The sequence below is a fragment of the Colossoma macropomum genome, unplaced genomic scaffold (assembly GCF_904425465.1).
Source record: "Colossoma macropomum unplaced genomic scaffold, Colossoma_macropomum, whole genome shotgun sequence".
NCBI classification, from domain to species: Eukaryota; Metazoa; Chordata; class Actinopteri; order Characiformes; family Serrasalmidae; genus Colossoma; species Colossoma macropomum.
The window spans coordinates 15,125,550-15,153,049 of NW_023494794.1; the positions used below are offsets into that span (position 1 = coordinate 15,125,550).

The following is a 27,500-nucleotide window of genomic DNA, read 5'->3' on the forward strand; positions in this document are numbered from 1 at the left end:
TGGATCAGACACAGCAGTGCTGCTGGAGTTTTTAAACACTGTGTCCACTCACTGTCCACTCTATTAGACACTCCTACCTTGTCAGTCCACCTTGTAGATGTAAAGTCAGAGACGATAGCTCATCTGCTGCTGCACAGTTTGTGTTGGTCATCCTCTAGTCCTTCATCAGTGGTCACAGGACGCTCTTGGCTGGATATCTTTGGTTGGTGGACTATTCTCAGTCCAGCAGTGACACTGAGGTGTTTAAAAACTCCAGCAGCACTGCTGTGTCTGATCCACTCAGACCAGCACAACACACACCAACACACCACCACCACGTCAGTGTTACTGCAGTGCTGAGAATGACCCACCACCCAAATAGTACCGGCTCTGTGAGGGTCCATGGGGGTCCTGACCACTGAAGAACAGGGTAAAAGGGGGCTAACAAAGTATGCAATTTCTCTTAATCAAAATTCTGGAACGTTATGCTGTCCGTTTGGGAAAAATAGATGCTCAAATAGAAATTCAGGGAAAGATCACCTTTTAGCTGTTTCACCCACAATCAGCAGGATTCTGTCTTTGGCAGCACTGGCCTCAGGGTGGCACTGTAGTAAACTAGTTCATACTGTAGGTCCCTTTTGTAGCCTAGCAATCGTAACTATGCCTGGGATACTTCTGAAAAAATAAGTCAGTTTCAATTGTTCATATTGTGTTCCCTGCTGAAAAAAACAGCACAGACCAGCAAGCATTTCATGCTGGTCCTATCTGGTCTATACTGGTTTATGCTGGTTTATGCTGTTCTGGTTCTGGTCATGCTGGTTGACCAGCATACCAGCATCAAAACAAAACACATGCTGGTTTGAGGGAGCTTTTAGAGGTGGACGTCTGGTTCCTATCACCACCACTGTGAACAGTTCTGACTCGCTAAGTTTCTCTAGAACAGAGCGTTTCACGCCAAACCCCTCTGAACCGCTCTGTTTACATCTTAACCACTTTTTATGCAGGAATTTAGAAAATAATAGTGGAATTCCCCTTTAAGCAAACGCTAACAGCAGGGGGTGATCTGACCACGGTCCTTCTCTATAGGATAATAGAACAGCACTGTGCACTGGCTCCCCCTAGAGGCCGACAGGAACTACCGCAAAACTAAAGAAGCAAAACTCAGATAAAACCCGATTTGACTGCATTTGAGGTCAGAGGGGAGAACAGTGGGAACTTTCACCAAAATATCGCTTTAAGAGAGATATTTGTACGTAGGGAGTCACAAACAGCCAGAGAAAGAGGAAGATGGAGAGGGAATAGTGATGGATGGATGTATGGAGAATGACGGAAAAGGCTTATGTTTATGGAAAGGCTTGAGTTTGTGGTGTAAACTGTTTCGGGATCAGCTTCCAGAGGCATCCTGAACAGTGTGTTAGTGCTGATACAGGAAAAATTAAAGGGAAAGTTTAGCGGTGCTTTGGCCACTGTTTATTATAACACATTTATGCAAATCAAACGTATTGTGATAATTAAATGCTTATAGCTGTGCAGCTGCTGGTAATTATGGAAAATGCATCGCCATTGTTTCCTGTGAAACAGAGTAGAAGCAACATGTAATTGTCGTTCATTTGTTATAACTGTGTAATTGTAGCAAAATACAACTCAGGAATTGTAATGGATAATATCAATGATACTCTCAACAAAATATACCTGCTGCTCTGAGATTGATGGATAGAGTCTGATAAGTTGATGTTTAATTACGATGATAATAAATTGTTATTAATAAACATAATAAAGTACTCACAATTCACTTGATTAAACTTGATTAATTGATTGAATATATATAAGCCCATTGTCATGTGTGGAGAGTAAAGAGGCTGGATGTAAGTGTGAGTAAGCTTTACCAAACGAAAGAAACTAGTAGAAACGTACAATACCAAAGGGCTTGATATAGGTACTGGGAGTGGGAGGAGACGGGACTACAAACAGGTGGGAATTCTAATTGGGAAGGTGGGGAAATGGGCGAGACTAGGAACCAAAACCCAAGCACATGGCCAAAAGGCACATGGGACAATGGGGAAACTGACACACCCAAACTCAAGGACAAGAGCTGAGAGACATTTTTTATTGGACAGTCCTCATCTTCGGTCTTTGTCCATGCTGAGAAACCATGCTTTTTGCATGGAAGTACAGCCAACATTCATGTTTACAAACGTTCTAATTTGGTCTATATGAATGAATGTTTTCTTGAATTAATTAAGCACTAAAATATTAATTAAAAACTTCATGTGCTTACAGTACTATTACTGATAATAATAATAATAATAATAATAATAATATTAATATCATTAGTGTTGTTGGTAGTAGTGTTAGTGGTAGTGGTGACAGATTAATTGCTAATAAACATTGACTAAGATGCGCTGAAATGAGTGTGGATGTTATGCAGTTAAAATGCGGGACACTTATTCTTATGTATTAGTTTACAATGTTAGGTTTTTTTTTTTTAATGTGGACACTTGTTAGAAAATGAACACACACAAAGTAATCCACTGGGAATGCACTTCACTCACAGTAACCACTCACATTCAGCAGGAAAGATGATATAAATCTTCTGTTTTATAAACAAACGCACATTTACTTAACTGAACACTAAAACATTCGTTGATGATAATGATAACAATAATTACATTAATAATATCATTATTGTTGTTGAAAGTATTGCTAGTAGTAGTGGCAACAGTAGAATTGCTAATAAACATCGACCAATATGCACTTAAATAAGTGTGTATGTTATGCATTTAAAATATGGGACACATATTCTCATATTTTAGTTTACATTAGTTTATAATGTTCGTGAAAAAAATGTTAGATTAAAAACTTTTTTTTTAGTGTGGGACTTTGTTTTCCTGAGACCCCTGCTGTTAAATGATGTCACTATAAATGTTGTCAATGTTGTCAGCTATAGTTAGAACACAAACACACACACACACACACACACACTAATCCACAGAAAATGCACGTCACTCACAGTAACTTTATTCACATTCAGCAGAAGTATTGATCTATCAAAATAAGAGTCCCATGTACATCTTCTGTTGAATATACAGATACACATTTGCTTGATTAAATTGAACACTAAAATATTTATTATTATATTATTATTATTATTATATTAATAATAATAACAATAATGATAATAATAATAATCATAATAATAATAATCAGTAGTAGTAGGAGGAGTGGTGACAGATTAATTGCTAATAAACATTGACTAAGATGCGCTTAAATGAGTGTATATGGTATGCAATTAGAATATGGGGCACTTTTTCTCATATTTTAGTTTACAGCGTTAGTCAGAAAATGTAAGATTAAAAACTTTTTAATATGGGATGCTTTGTTTTCCTGGGACCCCTGGTCTGAGATGAAGTCACTATAGATGCTGTCAGTTATAGAGTTAGATCACACACACAAACACACACAGTGTGGCATTAACAATAGAGTCAGTTCACAAACACACACACACTTCATGACATCAGAGTCAGAGCCAGCTAGAGAGTCAGCACCAGCATCACAGCATGAACTGGGCTTTGTTCGTTGTCACAGTGCTTGTAATTATGTTTCAAGACACAGTAATGAAAAACCATCTTAATTACATATTATTATTTCCACTTCATTTACAGACCACCTATAAAACTACACCACATCTACACCAGAGACGAGAAACTGCATGACACAGAGAATGCACTACGTTTACCAGAGTCCCTTGCGCCGTGGGCGTGTCGCTCAGATTTGCGCGAAGTGCCCGGATGTCGGGATTCGGACAACGGGAGGCTGGTTTTATGTCACAATAACGCAGTTATAAAAGTCTGTTTTATTCATTTAAAACTTACAAATAGTGCCTGTTTGCCGTCTCTCTGCCGCTAATAACACGCACTGTGTTCATCGGCACCTTCGCGCGGGCTGTTTGGCTGCGTTTGATAACTTGTTTCTCAGTTTGAAAATGCGAGCATCCCTCTTTAGCCTCCGTTAGCTTAGCTTTAGCTTAGCGTTAGCCGGAGCTGCTATGAACGCACTCAGCTGTCCGATCTGAGCCGCTGCGACCGCTGTGAGTATCTCAGCTTCACCACAGCAGTTTAGTCCGTTTTAATGCTCAGTATCTGATTTAGTTCTGCAGTGCGTGTTTGGATCAGACTGTGCTGATTTAGCTTTAGCAGCCTGTCTCTCTCTCTCTCTCTCTCTCTCTCTCTCTCTCTCTCTCTCTCGCTCTCTCTCTCTCTCTCTCTCTCTCTCCCCGTCTGATTTTCTCTCAGTGTATGTCTCTCTGTCTCTGTGTCTTTCTCTCTGTCTCACTCATTTATTGACATGACAAATTTACATTTTCATTATCTAAGCACTGCAATAATTATCTGTCTAGTAAAAGTGAATTAAAAAATACAAAACTAAGATTGATGTATATCAGTACAGCAGTCTCTCTCTCTGTATGTCTCTCTCTATGTTGGGGGTTTCCAGCTCCTGAGTTAAAACAACCTTTAGATTTTTTTCTCACTTTAATTTTTATTTTTTTAATTTATATTATTTGTGTATTAAATGTTAATGTTTGTTTTTAAGTTAATGTGTTTGAGCGATTCTGTTACAAGTTTTGTGAAGCCTGACTTGAGGCTCCTCCCAACCATCCCTCTCATCCCACCCATCCCTCCCTTTTTCTCCTCCCTTTTCTCCTCCCACCCATCCCTCCCTCCCTCCTATCCCTCCCTCCCTCCCTCCCTCCCTCCTATCCCTCCCTCCCTCCCTCCCTCCCTCCTATCCCTCCCTTTTCACCTCTTCCTCTAATCCCTCCCTCCTATCCCTCCCTTTTTTCCTCTTTTCTCCTCTCTCCCTCTTATCTTTCCCTCTTTCCCTCCCTCCCTCTTCCCCTCCCTCCTATCCCTCCCTACCTCCCTCCAATCTCTCCCTCCTATCCCCCCCTCGTATCCCTCCCCTTTTCTCCTCCCTCCTATTCCTCCCTTTTCTCCTCTCTCTTCTCCTCCCTTCCCCTCCCTCCCTCCCTCTTATCCTTCCCTCTTATCCTTCCCTCTTCCCCTCCCTCCCTTCCTCTTATCATTCCCTCTTCCCCTCCCTCTTATCCTCCCTCTTATCCCTCCCTCTGATCCCTTCCTCTTATCCCTCCCTCCCTCCCTCCCTCCCTCCCTCTGTCCAATCCCTCCATCCAATCCCTCCCTCCATCCAATCCCTCCCTCCCTCAAATCCCTCCCTCAAATCCCTCCCTCCCACTTGCCACACTCCCTCTCTCTCTCTCAGGTGACCCCGCCCCTCCCCCTCAGTATGCAGACAGTGAAGTGCGTGGTGGTGGGTGACGGTGCAGTGGGTAAGACCTGTCTGCTGATTTCCTACACCACCAACGCGTTCCCTGAGGAGTACATCCCCACCGTGTTCGACAACTACAGCACGCAGACGTGCGTGGATGGCCGAGCGGTCAGTCTGAACCTGTGGGACACGGCCGGTCAGGAGGAGTACGACCGGCTTCGGACACTCTCGTACCCGCAGACGCACGTCTTCATCATCTGCTTCTCTGTCGCCAGCCCCTCGTCCCACGCCAACGTCCGGCACAAGTGGCACCCGGAGGTCAGTCACCACTGCCCAGGCGTGCCCGTCCTGCTGGTGGGCACCAAGCGGGACCTGCGGTCGGACCGGGAGACGCTGGAGCGGCTGAGGGAGCAGGGCCTGACCCCCACCACCCCGCAGCAGGGCACCACGCTCGCCCGCTCCATTGGCGCTGTGCGTTACCTGGAGTGCTCAGCACTGATGCAGGAGGGCGTGCGGGAGGTGTTTAACGAGGCCGTGAGAGCCGTGCTGTACCCCAACGCCAAGAAACAGGCCAAGAAGTGTGTGCTCTTATAACCACCACAGAGAGTGTGTGTGTGTGTGTTTATGTGTGTGTATGTGTGTGTCTATGGATGGCCAGAAATGTAACATGCAATTATGCAAACGCTTCAAGCTACGCAAGCTAAAATGTCAGCTGAGCTTTCATAACTAGGGCTGCAATTGATTTTGTCTTTTGAACACTTGTTTTATATACATATATATGTGTGTGTGTGTGTGTAATTAATACAAGGAACAAGTTATAAACAATATAAAAAAAGATATAGACCTGTCACCCACGCAAAAAAAACTTGGCAGATGAGAGTGACAAAATTGAGTAAATACACAAAAATGAAATTGTCTTACTTAAAGGGCCTGGTATGGGCTTCAGCGAATGATTATTTCTAGGGATTAGAGGTGGGCAATATTACAATATTTTATTGTTATTGTGATGAATATTATGTAATTTCCTTTGATTATGTTATGTATATGGTCAGTACTAGGCCTGGGCGGCATTTAAAAATAGTAACCATGATATTTTCCTGTTGGAAAATGTGAGCTCCTTCTGGTGTGGGTTCATGGCGACTTGCTTACTAATAGCACCCCTTGCTGAAGAAACTTCAGACTGCCGGTGATTTCCAAAGCCACGCCCAAGAATGGAACGTGAACCCTGGTTTTCCAACATATTTTGCTGTTTAGTGATAAATTAGTTTTTTTCCAGTTCTCTGTTAGTTTGCCATCATTGTGATTATGGCCTTTTAAACATCATCATTAGGTTAATCAACCATCGGCAATATCGGATTACATCGCCCTATCGCCCAGTCCTAGTCAGCACTTAAAGGACACTGACCAATCGCATTTTTCTTTACAAAGAGAGCATAATTTGGCCGGTTTATCCCGATGTTTAACCTGCCCAACCCTTGTCTGCAGGCACCAAAATTTTGGACATCAAAAAGAGCCAAAAAATAATACTTTTTGTATTGTGTTGGTTGAACAGACTTTCACTGTTGTCGAGGGCGCTAGATTTTGTGACACAGTCTGTAGCTACATACTTTTTTGGGGTTTCAGTCCGGTTTGTCCTGAATTTCGGTTCTGGTTTCAGCCAGTAAATTGAGTGTATCGCTAATTATTTCTGTAATCAACTGATCTATCAACCATCATTTGACTAATAGACTATTTTGTCTTTTTCGGTTCCTCTCTCTTTGGTTCTTTTACCACTAAAAGTCTGCATGACAAACAAATTCTTCTGTTATGTTGCAGCGTAAAAACAGAAGCCATATCGCCCCCTACACTTCCTGTAGTGTATTACAGCCTGTCAGAGTGACTGTGTGGATCATATGAACATTATAGAAGCTTTTTAAATGAAACAGTAGAAGCCATATCGCCCCCTACACTTCCTGTAGTGTATTACAGTCTGTCAGAGTGACTGTGTGAACATTGTAGAGAAATAAACAAAAATAAAAACCTCACATCAACTTGCTTTTTCCAGTCAGCTGTTGAAATGTTGCAGCCCTGCCCTAAACGCAAGTGCAAGCTAAACTTAGTAGCAAGGGGGCGCTATAGCACGCATTAATCCAGGTGTAGACATGTGTACAAAAGAGACTTAAAACACTCAAAATGAGTCAGTGCCACAAACTCTACCTGTTTGTTTGGTGTTTGGTGTTTTGGCTGGTGGAAAAACAGCAGCCATTCTGATTCGTACTCTGTCGCCCCCTTGTGTACTGAAGGTTAAAACCACCACAGTAATGTAAACGATACATTGAGCGTGCGGTGGTCTTGCTTACGTTAGCATTAGCGTTTGCATGTTTGCGTTGTGTTTCTGGCCCCGTTGTTTGAGTTATACCTTTGTATCTCTACATTACATTCATAACATCATAAAACAAAGACTTTTTAGGATGAAATCTGTGACTGAGCTTCGTGACTGACCAGCGTGATGAAGTTGAACGACACTACATCGTGCCTCGCTTTAGGATTCGCCCTAAAAAGTGAACAAGAACGGTACCGCCAAATGTGCCTCGGCCTTTCTTTTTAACCGCCTCGGTGCATTCAGATTGGCTCCTTGAGCTGGAGTGCCCCGCCCCCGCTGTGACATTACTGCGTCTGCTGCGCTCTGTTGGCTCGCTTCAACCCTAGCCGCCAAAGTGCAGAAGCCCAGTGGCTTTGCATTGCCTTGTTGCCATGGAAGTGTCTGAAACTGACTTCCTGCCTTAACCCTCTCTCACATGCCTAAAGATGCTGTGATGAACTTTGAAGGGTGCCTGAACCAGGAAGTGCTCCCCAGCACCCCGTGTGCCTTCGCAGAGGCTAGCTCAGGTCCAGATGATGCCTCGTGACCTTTGACCACAGGCCTTCTCCTGATTATCAGTGTGTTATTGATTATCGGTGACCGAAATGGATCCCTGTCTGCGTTTAAGGGCACTGTTGAGGTGATTTTGAGGGCACTTCAGTTACCAATGATGCACTGTATGAGTTGAATGTGTGCCAAAATGCATTGTCTCTCGTTACTGCGCCGGCTGACGTTGCCCGTCTAATACCTGCAAAATTAAAGTTACAGTTAGCCCAGCTAGCTAACTGTTAGCTTAACCACTGTTAGCTGTTTCATACTATCCATTAATCAGTAGCACGGCGTGGGTGGCCCACAGGAACAGAGGCACTCCTGCGATATTTTTTCAAGGTTAATGTGGCATGATTTATTTTTTTTTTATCTAGTTTCCTTATTTGACTGACGCAGGTTGTTGAAAATGTCATTTGTTTATCGATTCATGTGTTTTATCACTAAAAAGTGCCCCAAATAAAACATAACGCTAATGAAGCAGTAGGGGTCCATTTTGGTCACAGCCTTGGTTTTTTTCAGTTTTATCCACCAACACACCTGAATTGGAATCAGAAGACCTGAAGGATCTGATTTCCCGGATAGTGGTGGGGAGTTAAGAGAAAATCAGACCAGAGTCCTGCCTCACGAAGTAGAAGCCAGCAGACTTTGACAGTAGTTTGATTTAATCTGGGGTTTTTAACGACGATGAATCACCTTTTGATGTAACACTGCGCACCTAACCTGCTCCAGAGCAAGCTCAGTTCAGGATTACAGATCATAAGCAGTTCCCGGACCAATCAGCCACCGTTTTCTGACGTTTATATGGCACCAATCACGTGAAAAATACTGCTTTTCAGGGGAGGAAGCAAATCATACTACTTAGATATGAACACTATAAAGCAAGTATTACTCCCATAACCACCAACACTGTGCCATTGTTGCTTTTTACTAGAATTAATATTTCACTTCATTTTCTTGTTTATTATTTACTCGTTTTTTTCCCATTTTTACCCAGTTATTTTTTATTTGGTCATGTCCATTCCCATCAGCTATCTATCTCCCTATCATACAATGCTATGTAGCTGGGGAGGGTGAGGGCTAGCATGAGCTTCCTTCGAGATACAGTAACCACCGTTAACAGTGCTAATTGCTAATTCTAATTTAGTTAATTAATTAAAAATAAAACATTAACCCTCTACTGCGCTCATTATAAGAGCAAAGGGGAAAAAAACATATTCTGTTTACTTTTCTTGCATTAAATCGGCCTAATTATTAAGTTCAAAAGTATTTTCAAATAATAAAGTGTGCTGGGGTCCCTTTGGGGTATGTAGCCCTGAGGCAACATTGTGTGATGATGGGAAGAAATGATATAAAACTTCCCTGAAGTGGTGAGATCTGGTTTGTGACTGGCTGAATCCGTTCCACTGCCCTACAGTGTTACTTCTAGGCAACAAACATACTTCGGCAAATTCTCATAAAAAAGAAAAAAAAAATGTTTTGAATGTTAAAAAAATGGTTTAAAAGTGTCCATTAAGAGAGAATACGACCAAATAGGACAGTTATGATCTCTTAGACTGTCACTTACGGATGGCTGTGGCATCGCCGGAGATCGAGCTCACGACCTCCTGACAGTAGGCCAGAGCCAATTGGGTGCCACTTTACTTTTCCACATATTTTGGTAGTATGATTTTCTTTTCCTTCTGTGAAAAGTGAGCTGTTTCCTGTGATTGGCTGTACATTGTGCGTTCAGGTTTCATTGAGCTGGCGATCCGTCAGAAACCCAGTCTGAGTTAAGCGCACTTCATGAAACAGAACTCTGGCTGTAAATGTTGGGCTTTTTTACACTAAAATACATAAACCTATTCCAGAACGCTAAACCATGTGCTCTTCTCTCCTGGACTCTGAGGTGCCGCTCTGGGTTTGGCGCCGTTGTGTTTTTCCGTTATTCTATGTGGCGTGAATGTTTCGAATGTTTGCTGATTACAGACTCGTATGGAAGGTCTGATTAGCTGCGTGTGGAGCACAAAAAAACTTCAACCAAGCTGGAAAGTTATCTAGGGTGCCAAAAATGAAGAAGTATGTGCACTATTTTCCTCCCGTGTGGGACCCAAAGCAGAGTTTCTCTTTCCATGTTGATTTCCAGGTACTTTAACTGACTCATTACGACTGTTTTGGTTCATATTTACTTTCTCATATCAGCACAAAACACTACATAAACCCTTTGATATGTTTTTGAAGATTGAAGATGCAGCATGGTGTACGAGACAACAATAAAACATATTTTAAAGCCAAGCTTGCCATTTCTTTGTTTGTTATTATTATCTGACCGCGGTTCTGACAGGCTGTTATTTATAAACATGGGCATCAGCAGAGCTAAAACAGTAAAAGCTGCCTTCAATTCTGAATTGTATCTGTGCTTTAGTCCATGTTTATAGATAACAGTGAGTCAGAAAGCACATAATCAAGTCTTCTCGAGATTATTGATCAGCTCCACACGGTTTGGGGCGAGCCTGCAGTTGGTGGGGTGTTTTGAATTGGGACACAGCCAGTGTTATTTCATAAATAAATAAATACATAATTTCAGATTATACATAATAATCCCTCAAGTTTTACTGGAACACACCGAGCATTATTTCATAAATTAAAACAAAAAAAATTGTTATAAATTTAGTCAGCCGTCTTTTATAAATTAATAATCCAATAGTTTGTATTGGGACACAGCCAGTGTTATTTCATAAATGAATAAATGCAGCTTGTTGTATTAAGACACAGCCAATGAACACATAATTTCAAAATTTAGCCTGTGTTAGACAGCTAGTTTTTATTAATTAACAGTCCAGCTTAGACTGGGACAGTGTCATTTCATGAATGAATACATGTTGGTATGAGACACGACCAATGAATAAATCCATAATTTCAGATTTCAGCTAGTATTATTGCATAAACCAAGGGTGCCCAAACTTTTTGTCTGAAGTGTGATGTTTTGTGGTGGGCCAAAAAGACAGACCAGTTTACAGATAAGGGAGGCAGATTTTAAGAAAGTGTATATATATGTGTATATATATATATATATATATATAATATATATATATATATATATATTAATTTACTAAAATACTTGAAAAGGTATAATTTAATAAAATGCAGTACTGTTGATGATCCAGCAGGTTGGATTGGGACGCGGCCCGTGTCTCTGACTGAGTGCAGTACCGTAAGTGGTCTAGCAGGTCTAGCAGGTCGGATTGGGACGCGCCCCGTGTCTCTGACTCAGTGCTGTCAGTGACCAGCAGGCGGCGCTGCTTCAGTCAGTTTAGAGGCGGTTTGTTTCCAAACAGAAGCGGCGCTTCGGCGGGACGACCTGTAGACTTTAATAAGACTTTATACAGTCTTTAAATCAGATATTAGAGCCATTTATCATAAATCAGTAGCTTAAGCTGTTCCTGCGACATTTATGGGTGCACATTTCTGCAGAAAGTGACATTGGATGGCTCGAAACGTGGCGGAGTGCTAACGGCGGAGCGGCCGCGCTGAGAGGCGTGTTGCCCGGACGCAGCGGGGAGGAGAGACCGGGGAGTTAAGGCCTAGTGCGGAGAAGCCCGGAGGAGCAGGTAAGATTGTGTGTTTTATTTCATTTAAAGTTTATTTTATAGTAGATTATAGTCACTTGTCACTGCGAGCCGCTCCTGTAGAGCAGACCATGTGCTGGAAGATAAATTAGTGAGTAACTGGACCAGAATGGACTTTAGATTTGTGTAACTTAGCTCTACAAGTTTTACTTCAGGATCAGAATCGAAACTGGTTTTATTGGACAAATAAGAAATTATTATACATGAACTTGTCTCTGTTACATGTAAGCTCAGTTTGACAGACATGGCAACAAGTAAAATGATAAATTAGAGTAGAAATATAGAGGAGAAAGCGCTTTATTCAGTTTCTTTTCTCTATATTAAATAAACCTGTGATTGATTTAGTTTGAGATAAACCTGTGATTTAACATGGGATGATGACTGGATCTCATGTTAGGTCATAGGTTTATCTCATACTAAATCAATCATAGGTTTATTTTATCCATCTGCGCCTCTGGACACCTTACTGTACATATTGCACTTTCTGTACCCCCTATTGCGCATCTGGACACTTTATTTCAGTACCAATATCTGCACATATTTATTCAGTATCGTCATTATATTCTGTTATCTGCGCCTCCTTGTACAGTCATTACTGCACTGCCTTTCATCTCAGGGTGTAGATCTTATTGCAGATTTTTGTATATGTCTCTTTGTATTTATGCCTGTAGATATGATTTTTATATGTTTATTCTTCCTTTTATATTGTTTCACCCTTATTATTATTACTGTCCTGTGTTGTGTGACTGATACTGGCTGCTAAATTTCCTTCGGGATCAATAAAGTATCTGTCTATTTATCTATCTATCTATCTATCTATCTATCTATATACTTTTTTGTTTTTATGTGTCTTCTTTTCTTACGTGCACATAAACTACTGTTTGTTAAAGGAAATATGGAGTCACTTCATATATGAATAATTTAATTTTATTTATACATATATACATGTGTGTGTGTGTGTGTGTGTGTGTGTAAAATATTGAGATGTATAATAATAGTGTAATAACATTGCTCATGTAATAACGACTATAAAATTAATACAGTAATGATATTTACAGTGTAGATTCACCAAATGGTATAGTGAGTAAAATGAATAGTAACATACTGTAATTGTCTCTGTACATTCAGTTTTTGTCTGGAAATCTGCAGATTTGATCTTCACACCTGAAATATACTGAATTCTGGATGTTCATTTTAGTAGAACTTCATTCTAAACATAAGTGTTGTTAGAATTTCATTCTTAGTGTTAATTGGATTTAGTTGATTGCATACGATTCTGATTGGTGGATGGTGTTGGTTCCTGATGTTGTTTTGTGGGATACTGATTGGTTAATTGTGTTGTTTTCTGATTGGTTGACTGCACTGAATTTGAGCTGGTTGATTGCTCTGGTTTCCATTTAATCATTTGCATTGGATACTGATATATTAGTTCTGTTGGTTTCTGATTGGTTGGTTGCGCTGGATTCTAATTGATTGATTGTATTGGATTCTAATTGATTGATTGCACTGGATTCTGATTGATTGGTTGCACTGGATTATAATTAGTTGGTTGTACTGCATTTTAGTTGGTTGATTGCACTGGATTCTGATTGATTACGTTGGATTTTGTTTGGTTGATTGTTATTTTGTTCAATTCTGACAGGTTGATTACGTTATTGTCTTTGATTCTGATTGGTTGATTTCATGAGTAGCTGATTGGTTAGTTGTGGTGTCTTTGCATCATTGTGTTTGAATCCTGATTGGTTGGTTGTGTTTATCGAGGATGTCGGACTCGGACAGTGATGAGGATCAGGATCGGCCCTTCCACCTGACCGGCTTCCTGTTCGGAAACATTAACGAGGATGGACAGCTGGAGGATGACAGCGTGCTGGACACGGTGAGAGAGGAACCTGGAGACACTTTTAACGTCTCATAAACTTTATTTCTTTAAGGCTAATTAAATGTTCTGTGATACGAGCAACAGAAACCAAAAACATAAAGATGTGCTTCAGTGTGCCCAAAGGCCCAGAGGACCCAACTGCATCAGTAAAGACACACAAAGTCCTCCACCCTAAACCAGGGGTGCACAGTCTTATTCACACAGGGTCAGTGTGGCTGCAGGTGAAAAAGATTGTGCACCCCTGCTTTAAACCAAAGGATAATCCTAGAAAATTCTTGTTTATTTTAATGTAAAAAGGCCACGCCCACTTTATAAAGCCTTACAAACAAATGAAGATACAAACTTAAAATTTCACATACTGTGCTGGTGACATAATATCCTGAAATGATTGAAAATAATTAAAATCTCTCTTTTCTCTCTCTCTGTACTCTTTTTCTCTACTTTCTCTCATTTCACTCCATTTTCTCTCTCTATTCGCTCTCTGTTTCACTCTCTCTCTGTCCCTATTTGCTTGCTCTCTTGTTGTCTGTCTGTCTCTCTGTCTCTCTCTCTACGCTCTCTCTATTCGTTCTCTCTCTCTCTCTCTCTCTCTCTCTGTCCATAGGAGTGTAAGAAGCACCTGGCTGGTTTGGGTTCTCTGGGTTTGGGTTCTCTGATTACGGAGATCACGGCGAGTGAGGAGGACTCGGCCAGTCAGGACCAAGAGCAGAGCGTCACCGACGCAGACGGTGAGCGTGGACAAGCTTAAAGTCGGCTGAACAGTCGACAGAGCCAGATAATAACGGTTAACTAATAACTGGAAAAGAGCGATTCTGGAGAAAGTGCAGACTTACTGCGCAGCTCGAACGGTTCCCCGATATTTCCGGGTGTTGCTAGATGGTTGCTGTGCTGTTCCAGGTGGTTAAAGGGTTCTTTGCATGGGGATAGTGTTCTTCAGATTGATGGAGAATGTGCTGTAGTTGATTCTGTGTAGAACCTTTTTGAAAAGGGTTCTGTGTAGCACCGAAAAGGGTTCTTCTATTGTCACAATGTCAGACTTGTTGCAATAGAAGAACACTTTTCAAAAAGGTTCTTAATAGAACCATTTTCTTTACTAAAGAAACCTCAAAGAACCGTCATTTTTAAGTGTGTATATTAGCAGAAAGTGAGTATTTTAGCGCAAACTGTGTGTTAAGTGAATGTGATGCTAGGGCTGCCACAGTTAGTCGACATAATCGATGACGTTGACGCTGAAAATGCATCGACATCAGTAATTTAAATCGACGAGTCTATTTTTTTTTTTAAATTATTTTTGTGTATTTACTTTTTTGATTTCTAAAACGCTTCATTTGAAATAACAAATGCTTTTTCATGATATCACTACATAAGTGCTGTTGCATGACGTTAGTCATTTTTGGCTCCATTCAACACCACAGTTTTAAAAAACCCAACTGCTTTGCCAAAGAGGCCTTTGACAAATATGATCTCTTCAAATTAACACAACACAAAAAGGTGATTTTACACTGTGCAAAGTTCTGATGGCGAACCACAGACAGAGCTACGTTAGCTTCTCATTCGCCAGCTTGTTTGAATTTTTCCGTTCCACCTTAAATTAACAACTTTTGCACCATTTAAGGTGGAACAGGAAAATTCAAACAAGAAGCTGGTGTATAGGAAGCCGACTTCAGCCTCCTACACCACAGCAGCACGAGCACCTGTAGAGAAAACACACAGGTGCTGCTCTGCATGACGGACCATCAGAAAAGGCAAAAACCCCATACGTATATATATCTATTCATGTTAATTAAATTAGAATTAGCAGGGAGAGCTTTTTAAACCTGTCCTTGTATCGGCTAAACACTCGTTTTTAAAGCCATAACGTCGTCTGTCTGCTACCTGAGAATTTCCATTGAATAAGTGTCAGAGAAAATGATGAGGTTGGAATCTGGGCTTATTCTGTGTTGATTGACTGTCAGTGTGTGTGTTCATGCATGTTGGGTTTGAAGGGACATGTGTCTTACCTAATTATTTTATTTTTGGTATTGTTATAAGCACATTTCTTTGTGTAGGGAATGCCATAATTTGATACTTTGGAGGAAAACTGATTGGTTAGATTAATCAACTAATCTGTGAAAGAGTCAATAGATTAATCAATAGAAAAATTAGTGGCAGCCCCATGGGATACATTTACGTCTGTATGTATGTATTTCCTCTCTGTTTGTGTAGGCTGGGTGAAAAGCACTGACGATGCTGTGGATTATTCTGACATCAGTGAAGTTGCTGAAGATGAAACTCGCAAATACAGACAGGCGATGGGGAACCTTCAGCCGTCACAGAGAACAGGTACACACACACAGAAAAAAATCAGATTTATAGATAATTATCGATACGTTGATTAGTCGTCTCAGCTGTGAGAGTTTATTTACATCTGAATTGTGTGTCTGTGTAGATGATGAGGATGATTATGACGCTGACTCCGAGGACATTGATGCTAAGCTCATGCCTCCTCCACCACCCCCGAGCCAATCAGTCACAGCAAAGAAAGATGACCCGCCTACCCAGAGTAACAACGGTGAGGATGCAATAAATATTTACGGAAAAAAATATATATATATTTATACAAAATCTAAAGCGCTGTGTGATGTTCTAAAGTGTTCATATGATCCACACAGTCACTCTGACAGACTGTAATACACTACAGGAATTGTAGGGGGCGATATGGCTTCTACTGTTTCATTTAAAAAGCCTCTATAATGTTCATATGATCCACACAGTCACTCTGACAGACTGTAATACACTACAGGAAGTGTAGGGGGCGATATGGCTTCTACTGTTTCATTTAAAAAGCCTCTATAATGTTCATATGATCCACACAGTCACTCTGACAGACTGTAATACACTACAGAAAGCGTAGGGGGCGATATGGCTTCTACTGTTTCATTTAAAAAGCGCTCTATAGTGTTCATATAATCCACACAGTCACTCTGACAGACTGCTAGTGCACTATTTATAAGTTCTAGCTACCGCACAATTGTTTGTTTTCAAATGTAAGTTCTAGCTGTCTGGCAGTACTAAGCAGTAGGAAATTAATTGAATCCCACCTGCTGATACCGCTGCTGATATCTGTCTAAAACTTCAATTGCCCGCGTACGTTTTACTCATGAAATTAGTACTAAGTATTTGAATGTTGTTACTGTTTATTTTATAGAGCTTCATTGAACATTCATTGCAGTTCACTCTACAAATTTTCCACAACTGTTCCTACTTCATCATAAAAACATTGTTCAAAAAGATAATATAATACATATGTATGTCATGTGTTCTGTCTCTATAGTGAGTGATGAAGGTGATGGCATAATTCTTCCCTCCATAATCGCTCCCTCCTCTGTGGGTGACAAGGTGGAGTTTAGCAGCTCGTCTGACAGCGAGAGTGAGAGCGATAGGCCGACGCCCAGTGCGGGGGCGGGGCCTCAGAGTGGAGCACTAACGCTGCCACTCGCCGGCATCATGCAGAGAGACGCTGCTAAAGCGTTGCCAGGGGTTACCGAACTGTTCCCCGAGTTCAGACCGGGCAAGGTACACACACACACGCACACAGAAATATACAAGGTATATATACACACACACAGGTATACAAGGTATACATACACACACTCTCTCTCTCTCTCTCTCTCTCTCTCTCTCTGTCTCTCTCTCTCTCTCTTTCACTCACACACTCACACACAGATGTTTATCTCTACATAATGTCCAGATAAAAGGTTGTTTATCTGTTCATGAGTGCTAATTTGCTCAGAAGACACTTAATAGTACAATAAGCACAAATAACATTAACACAGTAAGTAGTGATTTTATGATTTTATTTACTTCAACGTTTTTATTCATCCATTTCCTGCCCTCTCCTCGAGGAAAGTCCAGTATTAATTGTAGGTATCATCCAGTACCTGCTTTATCTTATCAATACTTTATTAATTTAAAGCAGGAGCTTTAGTGAGCTGCCTTTTTGAAAATAAGAAATTCTTATTATTTTTTAATGTGTTCATTCTAATGATATAGCATGTAAGTAAAAACACACTGTTGAGATAAACTGCTTTTAAGCAATGTGTTGAGGTACTAAATACTTTTGCACAGTATTGTGTATGTAAGCACATGAATGTCCACTCATATCTCCATTCATTGTCCATTTTATCAGCTCCACTGACCATATAGTTCCACTCTGTAGTTCTACAGATACAGACTGTAGTCCGTCTGTTTCTCTGCATACTTTGTTAGCCTGTTCTTCAGTGGTCAGGACCTCCACAGGACCCCCACAGAGCAGGTACTATTTGGGTGGTGGGTCATTCTCAGCACTGCAGTAACACTGACGTGGTGGTGGTGTGTTAGTGTGTGTTGTGCTGGTGCGAGTGGATCAGACACAGCAGTGCTGCTGGAGTTTTTAAACACTGTGTCCACTCACTGTCCACTCTATTAGACACTCCTACCTTGTCAGTCCACCTTGTAGATGTAAAGTCAGAGACGATAGCTCATCTGCTGCTGTACAATTTGTGTTGGTCATCCTCTAGTCCTTCATCAGTGGTCACAGGACGCTGCCCACAGGACACTGTTGGTTGGATGTTTTTGGTTCTCAGTCCAGCAGCGACACTGAGGTGTTTAAAAACTCTGATCCACTCGTACCAGCGCAACACACACTGACACACCACCACCACGTCAGTGTTACTGCAGTGCTGAGAATGATCCACCACCCAAATAGTACCTGCTCTGTGAGGGTCACGACCATTAAAAAGAGGGTGGAGCTGATAAACGGACAATAAACATAGATACAAGGATGCGTACTTAACGAAGTGACCTGTCATTGTGTGTATGTAGAAATCAATTAGAGGGAGCTCCTAATTGCCGCCTTTTTTGTTCTGAGACCTCTCCCTTTCTGTGATTGGACCTTATCGTCTGTTCTGAGACTTCCTCCTAAGTTGCTTTTTGCCAGTTTTAATATTGGCAGTGATAGAAATTAGAATTCCTCCCAACAGCTCAAACTGCTCAAACTCAAACAAACAAACTGTTTGTACATTTTTCAGGTTCTGCGGTTCTTGCGCCTGTTCGGACCGGGGAAGAACATGCCGTCCGTCTGGCGCAGTGCCAGGAGGAAGAGGAAGAAAAAGCACAGAGACGCTCATTCGGACACGCCCACTGCAGATGGCGAATCACAAACTCCGGAGGGCGGTACCAATAAGAAATCAGGGTGGGAATATGAATACGCCCTGCCTCCACCGCCAGAGCAGTGTCTTTCAGATGACGAGGTAGAGCAACAACACGCCACTCAAGACATGCAGACTGTAAACAAACACATGCCATACAACAGTTTAGCCCTGCCCATTCAGCCTACAGCAGTTTAGCCCCGCCCATTCAGCCTACAGCACTTTGGCCCCGCCCATTCAGCCTACAGCACTTTGGCCCCGCCCATTTAGCCTACATCACTTGGCCCCGCCCATTCAGCCTGTAGCACTTTAGCCCCACCCGTTCAGCCTCTTTACACTCTGTTCTCTCTCTCTGTTTCTGTACTCTCTCTCTCTCTCTCTCTCTCTCTCTCTCTCTCTCTCTCTCTCTCTCTCTCTCTGTAGATCACTATGATGGCTCCAGTGGAGAATAAGTCTCTACAGGTGGTCTGTGAGGGGGATAAGGTGACAGACCTGCGGCCAAAGGTGGCCGAGTGGCGTTACGGTCCGGCTCAACTCTGGTATGACATGCTGGACGTTCCGGAGGATGGATCAGGATTTCACTACGGCTTCAAACTCCGAGAGGAAACACCGCAGCAGGATGAGAAGCCCGCCGACACACCGGCTCCGGCACAGACCCAGCAAGAGGAGCCGGACTCACACCACCACCTCCAGAAGGAGGAGGAGGCGGCAGAGGAGGAGGAGGATGAGGAGGAGAAGGTCTGACTCTCTTACTCATTCAGTAATGTGCAAAAGTCAGAGTTCACCCTTCATTTGTTTTAAAGTCAAAACGGCCATTAAGTAGAAGTTATTGATTTTTCAGGAGGTATTTGTGAGATTAGATAATCCACTTGCATAAGAAAGAAGAAAGTCAAACAGAAAATAAATGAGTTTCCAAAACTGGAGTTCAATAAATTACTAAAAGCTACAGAGAAAATGTGACTCCTAACAACCACCTGAAAGACCTGGTAGCCACCAAAACTGCCCCCATCAGATAAACAGCACTTAAAGCTTTCATCTTTGAGAGAGAGGAGAAAATCAAGCTGCTTCAGATCTGAAAACATCCACAGGTGTTTCTGTCCATCCTTCCACTGTGAGAAGACGACTCAGCGCTGTGGGTCTGAAAGGATGTGTAGCTGTCAAGAAGAACCTCACTGAGAAAAGGAGACGGACACATCAAGCAAAGAAGCTGAACGATGGACTGACCACCCCAGAGTCCAGACCTCCACTGAATGTGTTTGATTACTTCAGAAAATGATCAACCAGCTTCTAAGACTGAACTTTGGAGGTGTGTCTGCAGATTCTTTGAGGAACTGAAAGTGAGTCTCCTGAAAAGAATGGAAGCTGGAGTAAAGGTGAAGCGTGGACACACTGAAACATCTGGTATTATATTTAAGTGTTGATTTCTATTAAATATATGTTTTCTCCTTTTTTCCTGATGCCGAAACATTAACAACTTGAAGGGTCTCTGACTTTTGCCCAGTATTGTACATGCACAAAGTTAGGCTCAATGAAATAACAAAATATCAAAAAACTTAAAATACAGTTTATTTAATACTACTAAAATTTCTTAGCAGAATCTGTGGTATTGATCTATCCACCTGCAAGCTGAGAGTGTGTTGAGTTTTCACCTCTTTTGGTGGAGGAAAGGTTCTGTGTTTTCTCCTCCCTCTGCTGTAGCTTCACTCGCTGTGAATGTTTACCTGTGTCTGCCTGCACTCAAATAGAGGTGGCACTGGCACGTGTAGCCAAGATTTAAAGATACCTGTTAATGTGAGCAGAACTAATGTTGTGTCAGCTGCTCTGAGGCTGGAGCGGGAAAGACCCGAACAGCCTGAAAGCTGAGCTGAGATTGTGGAACAGACAGCATTAACATCAGTAACGGATCAGCAGACCTGATAGCGTCAGTGCTGCCGTGAGGACTGAGACGATATTCTTTTTTGTGTGTGCACTTGTAGAAGGCTGATGTAGGCCAGTTGGAGGACGAGCTGTTCCTGATGGTCACTCAGCTGCAGTGGGAGGAAGATATCATCTGGAACGGAGAGGACGTGAAGCACAAGGGCACTAAGACACAGAGAGCCAGCCTGGCAGGGTGGCTGCCCTCCAGCATGACCCGCAACGCTAATGCTTATAATGCACAACAAGGTAAACACACACTGCATTTTATATACACATACATATGGGTATATATACACACTTTATAAAGATGGTTCTTAAAGGGTTCTTTAGTCAATGAACACTCAAAGAATCATTTGCATGATTTAAGGGTTCTTTGCATGGTTAAAGGGTCTTTCACATTGATTGAGAATGTGCTATAGACGGTTCTATGTCAAGCTTGACATTGTAACCATAGAAAAACTCTTTTGGGTGCTATATATAACCTTTTTGAAAAGGGTTCTATATAGCACCAAAAAGGGATCCACTATGGTTACAAACCAAAGAACCTTTTTTGGTACTGTATACTATATTGGGTGCTCTATATAGAACCTTTTTTGCTAAGTGTGTGTGATATACCCACACATCGAGAGGGAGTTTTTTGTATAAGTATGTAGTGAAAGTCGAGATGTCAACTAAACGCTGATGTCCTGGATAAAACCACAGGAAAAGGAAATGCTTTGGAGCAAAAATTGGACTTTAAAATTGCGGTTTTAAAATCGGTGACAAAGCCAAACTCCACAGGTCACTAGAGTGTGATGTGCTCTTTCCAACGAGTCCTGGATCGCATTGCTGGCCTTTAGGGAACCTGGGGCCGTATTACAGAAACTTTCTTAAGATCTGACGGGTCAAGATAAGATTTTTCACAAATTCATATTACAGAAACAAATCTGATCTTAATTTAAGAATCTTATCTTACAGCATCTTTTCTTATCTCAAGTTAGGAAATCTTAACTTACTCAATTGAAGTCGACATTCAACTGTCATGTCTGTTACCTAGCAACCGACCATACGTGCAAAGCTGAAACGTAAACACGTAATCAAGTTAGTTAGTCAGACAGCTAACGTTAGCTACCGTTACTGATGTAAAGAAAGTCAAATAAAGCGAGATAAAGTGAAAGTTAAGAATATTCTTTCAGCGCCCCCTGCTGTTTATCAGAGCGTCGCTGTTCTCCATTTTCAGTCTCTATTTCCCAAACGCTTTGGGCCGAGCGCATTAACATTATTCCTCGTAATAAACAGACACACGTTCAGCTCCGTCTCCTCATTATTCACCACCATCACTGTAATATTTCATCATCAACATTAACACACGAAGGTAATAAGAGGGATGGTGGAGATTGAGGCTGTAGTGTCTGGGGCTTGTAAACGCTCTTACTCAAAGCACTATTTTCAGTGTAGATAAATGTAGCGTCATTATGGTGGTTATAGTGAGCTGTGCTGCCTGTCACTGCATAAAACAATAGAAACGGATGATTAAACAGAAGTTAAGATGCTCTGGGTTTATCTTAAAGTTAAGAAAATATTTAGGATATTTGGGCAAGTTAGGATGTTTCTGTAAAACCGTTTTCTTATCTGGAAATAAGAGAAGATTATAGACTTAAGAACTGTTGTTCTGTAATGGCTTCTGTCCTAAACTCAGTCTTAACTGAAGTTGCCATGACAACAAAGCAGATGAGATAATGATATCAGACTTAAGAATTTTCTGTATAATGGCCCCAGAGATGCGGCCCCCCAGAATCTCCCAAATTTTTTTCTGACTTAGATGCACCCTAGGCGGCTCGCGGTGGAGGTCTGGAGAGCCAGCGAAATTTAGAGCAAAAATAAGAAGAACCAACTTCACACTTTACAGGATTAGGTGTTACGCCCCTCTTCAACCACACATGATTTTTACTGGAGTTTTCGAGATACTGGAGATAATGACTTTCAGTATCTGATCTGTGAAGCGCTGTAGATTGGTCAGGTCACACAGGTCAGTCGAGCATGACTGTGCACTTTCCAACGAGTTGTGGATCACGTGGGTTGCTAGCCTTCAGGAAGCCCTAGATACGGACCCCCTAATCACCAGGCTCCTCACCTGCGGTTTTCTCTGAGGCGTCCATATTGTTAGTGTCATAATCACATGATCAGCGACTGTCGACGTCAGAATTAAAGCGTCGTCACTGAGCAGTAAAGTCAACAAGTCTAGTGTTAAATATATTTTAATTGTTATACTACGGTTGTCAAATGATTAAAGGGCTCATGTCATGAAAAACTGAAATTTCGCACTTTTTTGAGGTAGTAGCCGAACATTAATAACATCGAGAACATTGATCTAATGCCCATGTGTGTTTTTAGGTCTGAACCGCAGTAATTCACAGCTGGTGCCCCCGACCCCACCCCCCATTGCCAAAACTCCGTCTATAACCGGATCCAAGCGAGACAAACACAGTCACGACCACCTCAGTGAGTATATGTGTGTTTTAAACACATGTATGTCATGTTTGTTTATAAATGTATTAAGAGGTGAAGTAGTGTACAGTGTTCAGTGTTTCTCAGAGATCAGGGGTGTTTAACTTTTAGTAGGACTGTATTAAACAGTCTCGACAAATCTGTGGTCCGGAGAACGGCTGTGTTTTTATTTTAACGTTTTGGTATGATCCAAACTGCCCGATGTTTATTCAAAATACGCCAAAACGTCAACGGCAAAAAATAGGCACTTGCGGTTCATTCATTTATCTTTTAAGCCACTGAAATATTGTTTAGAATGTCAAGTCACTAAGAAAGTCCAAATAGTTCTGCAATTGATTACTAGGGCTTAAAGTGCTGTAGAAATTTGATTGCTAATGTCTACAAACAAAAAATGTCTTTAAGTACCATAATATTCGGTGATTACAGTTTACGCTGAAAAGACCAGGGGCCAAAGTGCAAGTGTGATGTTTATGGTGGTCTGAGGGTCCAAAAAAAAACCCAATAAATAAGTAAAGCAAAAAACATACATTTTTTTATTAGTTTTTTTGCAGCATTGCAGCATGTTTTTTTTTGTGCAAAATGCTTAAAAAAGCAGTTTAAAAGGGAAAATAATATAATGTTAGGTTTAGTATAGAAATATCCCATTTTTAAATAATCTTAACAGATATGAAAACTTGTGACAAGCAGTGACAAGTTCAGAAACCACTCCTCTGTTGCGTAGTCCATTGGCATGTTGCACAGATAACCTTTGATTTTAATAGTTCAACAAGTATGCATATATAAGTCACGTCCAATGTGAATGTGTTGCTTATACAGTACTACGGTCAAAAGTCGATGCATGCAAAAATTGCAAGTCTAATTTTAAAAGCCCACATCTGTTATGAACTGAGACCATTCTTAAAATGTTCTACTGGCTCCAAAAGGTGCGGAGTGCTTGGACCCCTGCGATTGCCTTGCCCTGTAATTGTAAAGACCTACCTTTCATAGTGGTGACAGTTCACAGAAGTCAACGCATCCTACGTATATTTTGGACACAAACTAAATGGAAGCAATTACAGTTTACACCTTTTACTGCGTAAATCCATGCATTTTTCAATTATCTACATAATTCAGTGTTTGAGATGTGGTCATTCAGAGTGGTTTGGTGTGAAACAGCTGATTGTAGAGACTCAGATTTCTTTACAGTGGTGGTGATAGGAACCAGGGGTCGCCATGGCTACAACACAAATATAGACATTGTATTTACTATCCAAAACCACCAGTGAACCTACACGAGTCTTCTGAGTTTATATGGAATGTTGATGGAAAATAGTGGGTGACCTACATGTATCCCTCCACTGTGAACGGATTAAAAATACATCTTAGCCCCAAAATTTTCTCTAACGTAAAACTATCATAAAACAGTGTCTCATTCATCAGGCAGCGTATTCAAAAAACATTTTATGCAATAACTTTCTGTGAAGGAGCTTTTAGAGGTGGACTTCTGGTTCCTATCACCACCACTGTAAACAGTTCTGACTCTGTAAGTTTCTCTAAAATAGAGCTTTTCACACCAAACCACTACGAACAAATTTGTTTACGTCTTAGCAATTTATTTATGCAGAAATTTGCAGAAATCGGTGGAATTCTTTATTAATGTTATTGATTAATGTTGTTCTAAAGCTAGACCGAAATCTTAATATTCAAATTAATTGTGTTTAAACGCTCTAAATTCTTCACCAGAATGTGACAAGCTTACATAAATGTTTAATAGAAAATAGAGAATTTTTTACTCTGTTCAAAGAGGTTTTATAGTAGGGGAAGTTACACAGGTGTTATTAGAATGATTCCCAACCTGCAGGTCTGTGTGTTTGTGTGTAGTTTCTCATGAGGATGACAATCCGTGGTATTCCATATTCCCCATTGATAACGAGGGTCTGGTGTACGGACGCTGGGAGGATAACATCATCTGGGACGATCAGAACATGGACTGCCTCCTCTCTCCACCCGTACTGACCCTCGACCCCAACGATGAGAACATCATACTGGGTACAGTAACCTTTAACCTCTTTCTGCCCCTTTAACCACTTTTGTGGCTGGCAGAATGGAAATAAACCCAGAATTGTTTTAGTTAATGTTATTTAATTCATTAAAATTAAATTTAATTTGATTAATGGTGATGAAATATTTTGTACTGCTAACTCAGTTATCAGATGAACTAGGAGTCTCTTGTCTTTGTGTGTAAAATGTTGTTGAGCTGCTAGTGAGTAATGAGTGGTGAAGGGGAGTGAGTGTGTGTGTGTGTGTGTGTGTGTGTGTGTATACACACACACACTTATATGCATGCGCCTTTCACATTTAGTAGTGCCTAATAAGCTTAATTTTGCTCTCAAGTAAAATTCAAATACAAGTGCTGTAAATAGGATTTTTAAAAATATTATTATTATTATTATTATTATTATTAATTTATCGCTGTTGTTGGAACAAAACCTCGTATATCCAAAATGAGAACTTTACTTTTAATGTAAGTCAATGGAACCGGACTTTTTTCGAGTCATTTTAGGTCATTTCTTTTAGTTCATTCATCATGAAATTTACATACAATGTAAAGGGTAACAGGCGTTTTCCAATTATGACAAAAACTGAAAAACATCAAAAATGGAGATACAAGGTTTTCTTCCAAAAAACAGCGATATGTATTGATAGTATTGTACAAGTTGATAGAAAATTGGTATCATGTTTTGAACTTTATTATTTGTGTTTTTGATCCTTCTGTATGTGTGTGTATATTTATTTATATTTATTTACACAGAGATTCCTGATGAGAAGGAAGAGAGGACGTCTCACTCTCCATCTAAAGAAAATAAGAAGGAATCTGCGTTGAAGAAGAGCCGAATTCTGCTGGGAAAAACCGGAGTCATCAAAGAGGAACCACAGCAGGTGGGTTAGGAGGGGAGTTGTAATGTGACATTGATGTAAACAGAAGTATTAATGAAGAGATAGAGAAACAGGTCATTACAGAGGAACAAAATAATAACTGAGCGCGTTTTCAGAGCACACAGAAAAAAGGAGCATAATTGAAATCTGCAACACTTTTCTCCTTTGGCCCACTTCAGCATGCCAGGTTATGTAGTATCAACAAACAGATCTCCGCTTAAAGAATATAAACACACATACAGTGTGTTTACGGTCTATAAAACACTGTCTATTAAAGTAATAGAACGGCTAAAGCTTAACCATGTAAGAGAGCATTAGATAGGACTCCCCATAGATATACATATCTAGATGCCGCTTTGCCTGTTGTTCTCTATGTGAGGCGATACGTCTGCGCATCCGCCATGTTGGAGCGGTCAAGATCCGCTTGTGAACAAATTCACTTGTATTGAGAGACGATGAGTCTCAGGATTAAATCAGCCACAACTTCCTTATTACTCAACCGATTTTCACCAAATCTGTTTTGTTATAATCCTCAGACACAGATTAATCTAGGCTGCATGGATCTGCTCTTGGTAGCTTTTATTTCTTTAATAACAGATCGCGCTAATTATCTGTCCGCACCAGCGGGAAAGTATTCAGTCTGCACCTGACATGAGTTTGGTGCTCCGGTAGAAACGCAATCAGCAAATCCATCAATGTGTGAATCACTTCTAATCTTTATACACAGAAGGACGAAGCTATGTTGGCTTCCTATTCGGCAGCTTCTTGTTTGAGTTTTCCTGTTCCACCTTAAATGGTGCAGCAGTGACTGTCTGGTGCCTGAAACTGCACCATTTAAGTTGGAACGGGAAAATTCGAATAAGATGCGGGTTGATGCACCATTTAAGGTGGAACAGGAAAATGCAAATAAGAAGCTGGCAAATAAGAACCTGACTTCAGGTATAATAAGGTAATAATCTATTATGAATATCTACACGGATTAAGGAGCGTAAGGACTATTAAATTAAAAAAGCTTAATATAAAACCAGAGGAAAAACAATCACATCAACAGGTTCTCTGTGCCTCATTAACCACACGACCATATCTACACAAACACCACACAAACAATACACATCACACAGACCTGAGTGTGGTCACTCCGTTCCCTCCGTTATATAATCCTGTCCCACTTTCTGAGTGTAATATTCCTGAAATAGTGTAATTTTGGACAGTATCTTTCTTAAACTGCCGCTCTGTAATGGTACTGAATGCAGTCCAGCAGCGATGTTGACCGCCCTAAAATGACGTGCCTGGCTGGGCCCAACGCGGCATCTAGGTATGTACATCTATGGGACTTCCAATCAAACAATGCTACGATGCTGGGTGAGTGAAGT

At 41.0% G+C, this 27,500-nt stretch overlaps 2 protein-coding genes across 4 annotated transcripts in view; both read left to right on the forward strand.

Annotated features, from left to right (window-relative positions):
* Nucleotides 1-3,769: 3,769 nt before the first annotated feature.
* On the forward strand, nt 3,770-6,876 carry rhogc (ras homolog gene family, member Gc). Its single transcript, XM_036580355.1, has 2 exons — nt 3,770-4,066; nt 5,260-6,876. Exon 2 carries the CDS (start codon nt 5,284-5,286, stop codon nt 5,857-5,859), a length of 576 nt encoding a protein of 191 aa, XP_036436248.1. The 5' UTR covers nt 3,770-4,066; nt 5,260-5,283; the 3' UTR covers nt 5,860-6,876.
* A 4,571-nt stretch (nt 6,877-11,447) lies between these two features.
* Nucleotides 11,448-27,500, forward strand: part of taf1 (TAF1 RNA polymerase II, TATA box binding protein (TBP)-associated factor) — a 42,267-nt gene continuing 26,214 nt past the window's right edge. For 2 of the 3 annotated variants that reach the window (XM_036580345.1, XM_036580346.1), the window contains exons 1-12: nt 11,448-11,742; nt 13,522-13,636; nt 14,244-14,367; nt 15,845-15,961; nt 16,068-16,190; nt 16,953-17,194; nt 18,688-18,909; nt 19,231-19,545; nt 20,784-20,970; nt 23,098-23,205; nt 25,072-25,239; nt 26,003-26,130. In XM_036580345.1, coding sequence (XP_036436238.1) covers nt 13,523-13,636; nt 14,244-14,367; nt 15,845-15,961; nt 16,068-16,190; nt 16,953-17,194; nt 18,688-18,909; nt 19,231-19,545; nt 20,784-20,970; nt 23,098-23,205; nt 25,072-25,239; nt 26,003-26,130 — 1,848 coding nt within the window. In that variant the 5' untranslated portion in view covers nt 11,448-11,742; nt 13,522. The remainder of the gene's footprint in view (nt 11,743-13,521; nt 13,637-14,243; nt 14,368-15,844; nt 15,962-16,067; nt 16,191-16,952; nt 17,195-18,687; nt 18,910-19,230; nt 19,546-20,783; nt 20,971-23,097; nt 23,206-25,071; nt 25,240-26,002; nt 26,131-27,500) is intronic. The other variant, XM_036580347.1, reaches the window with a different exon arrangement.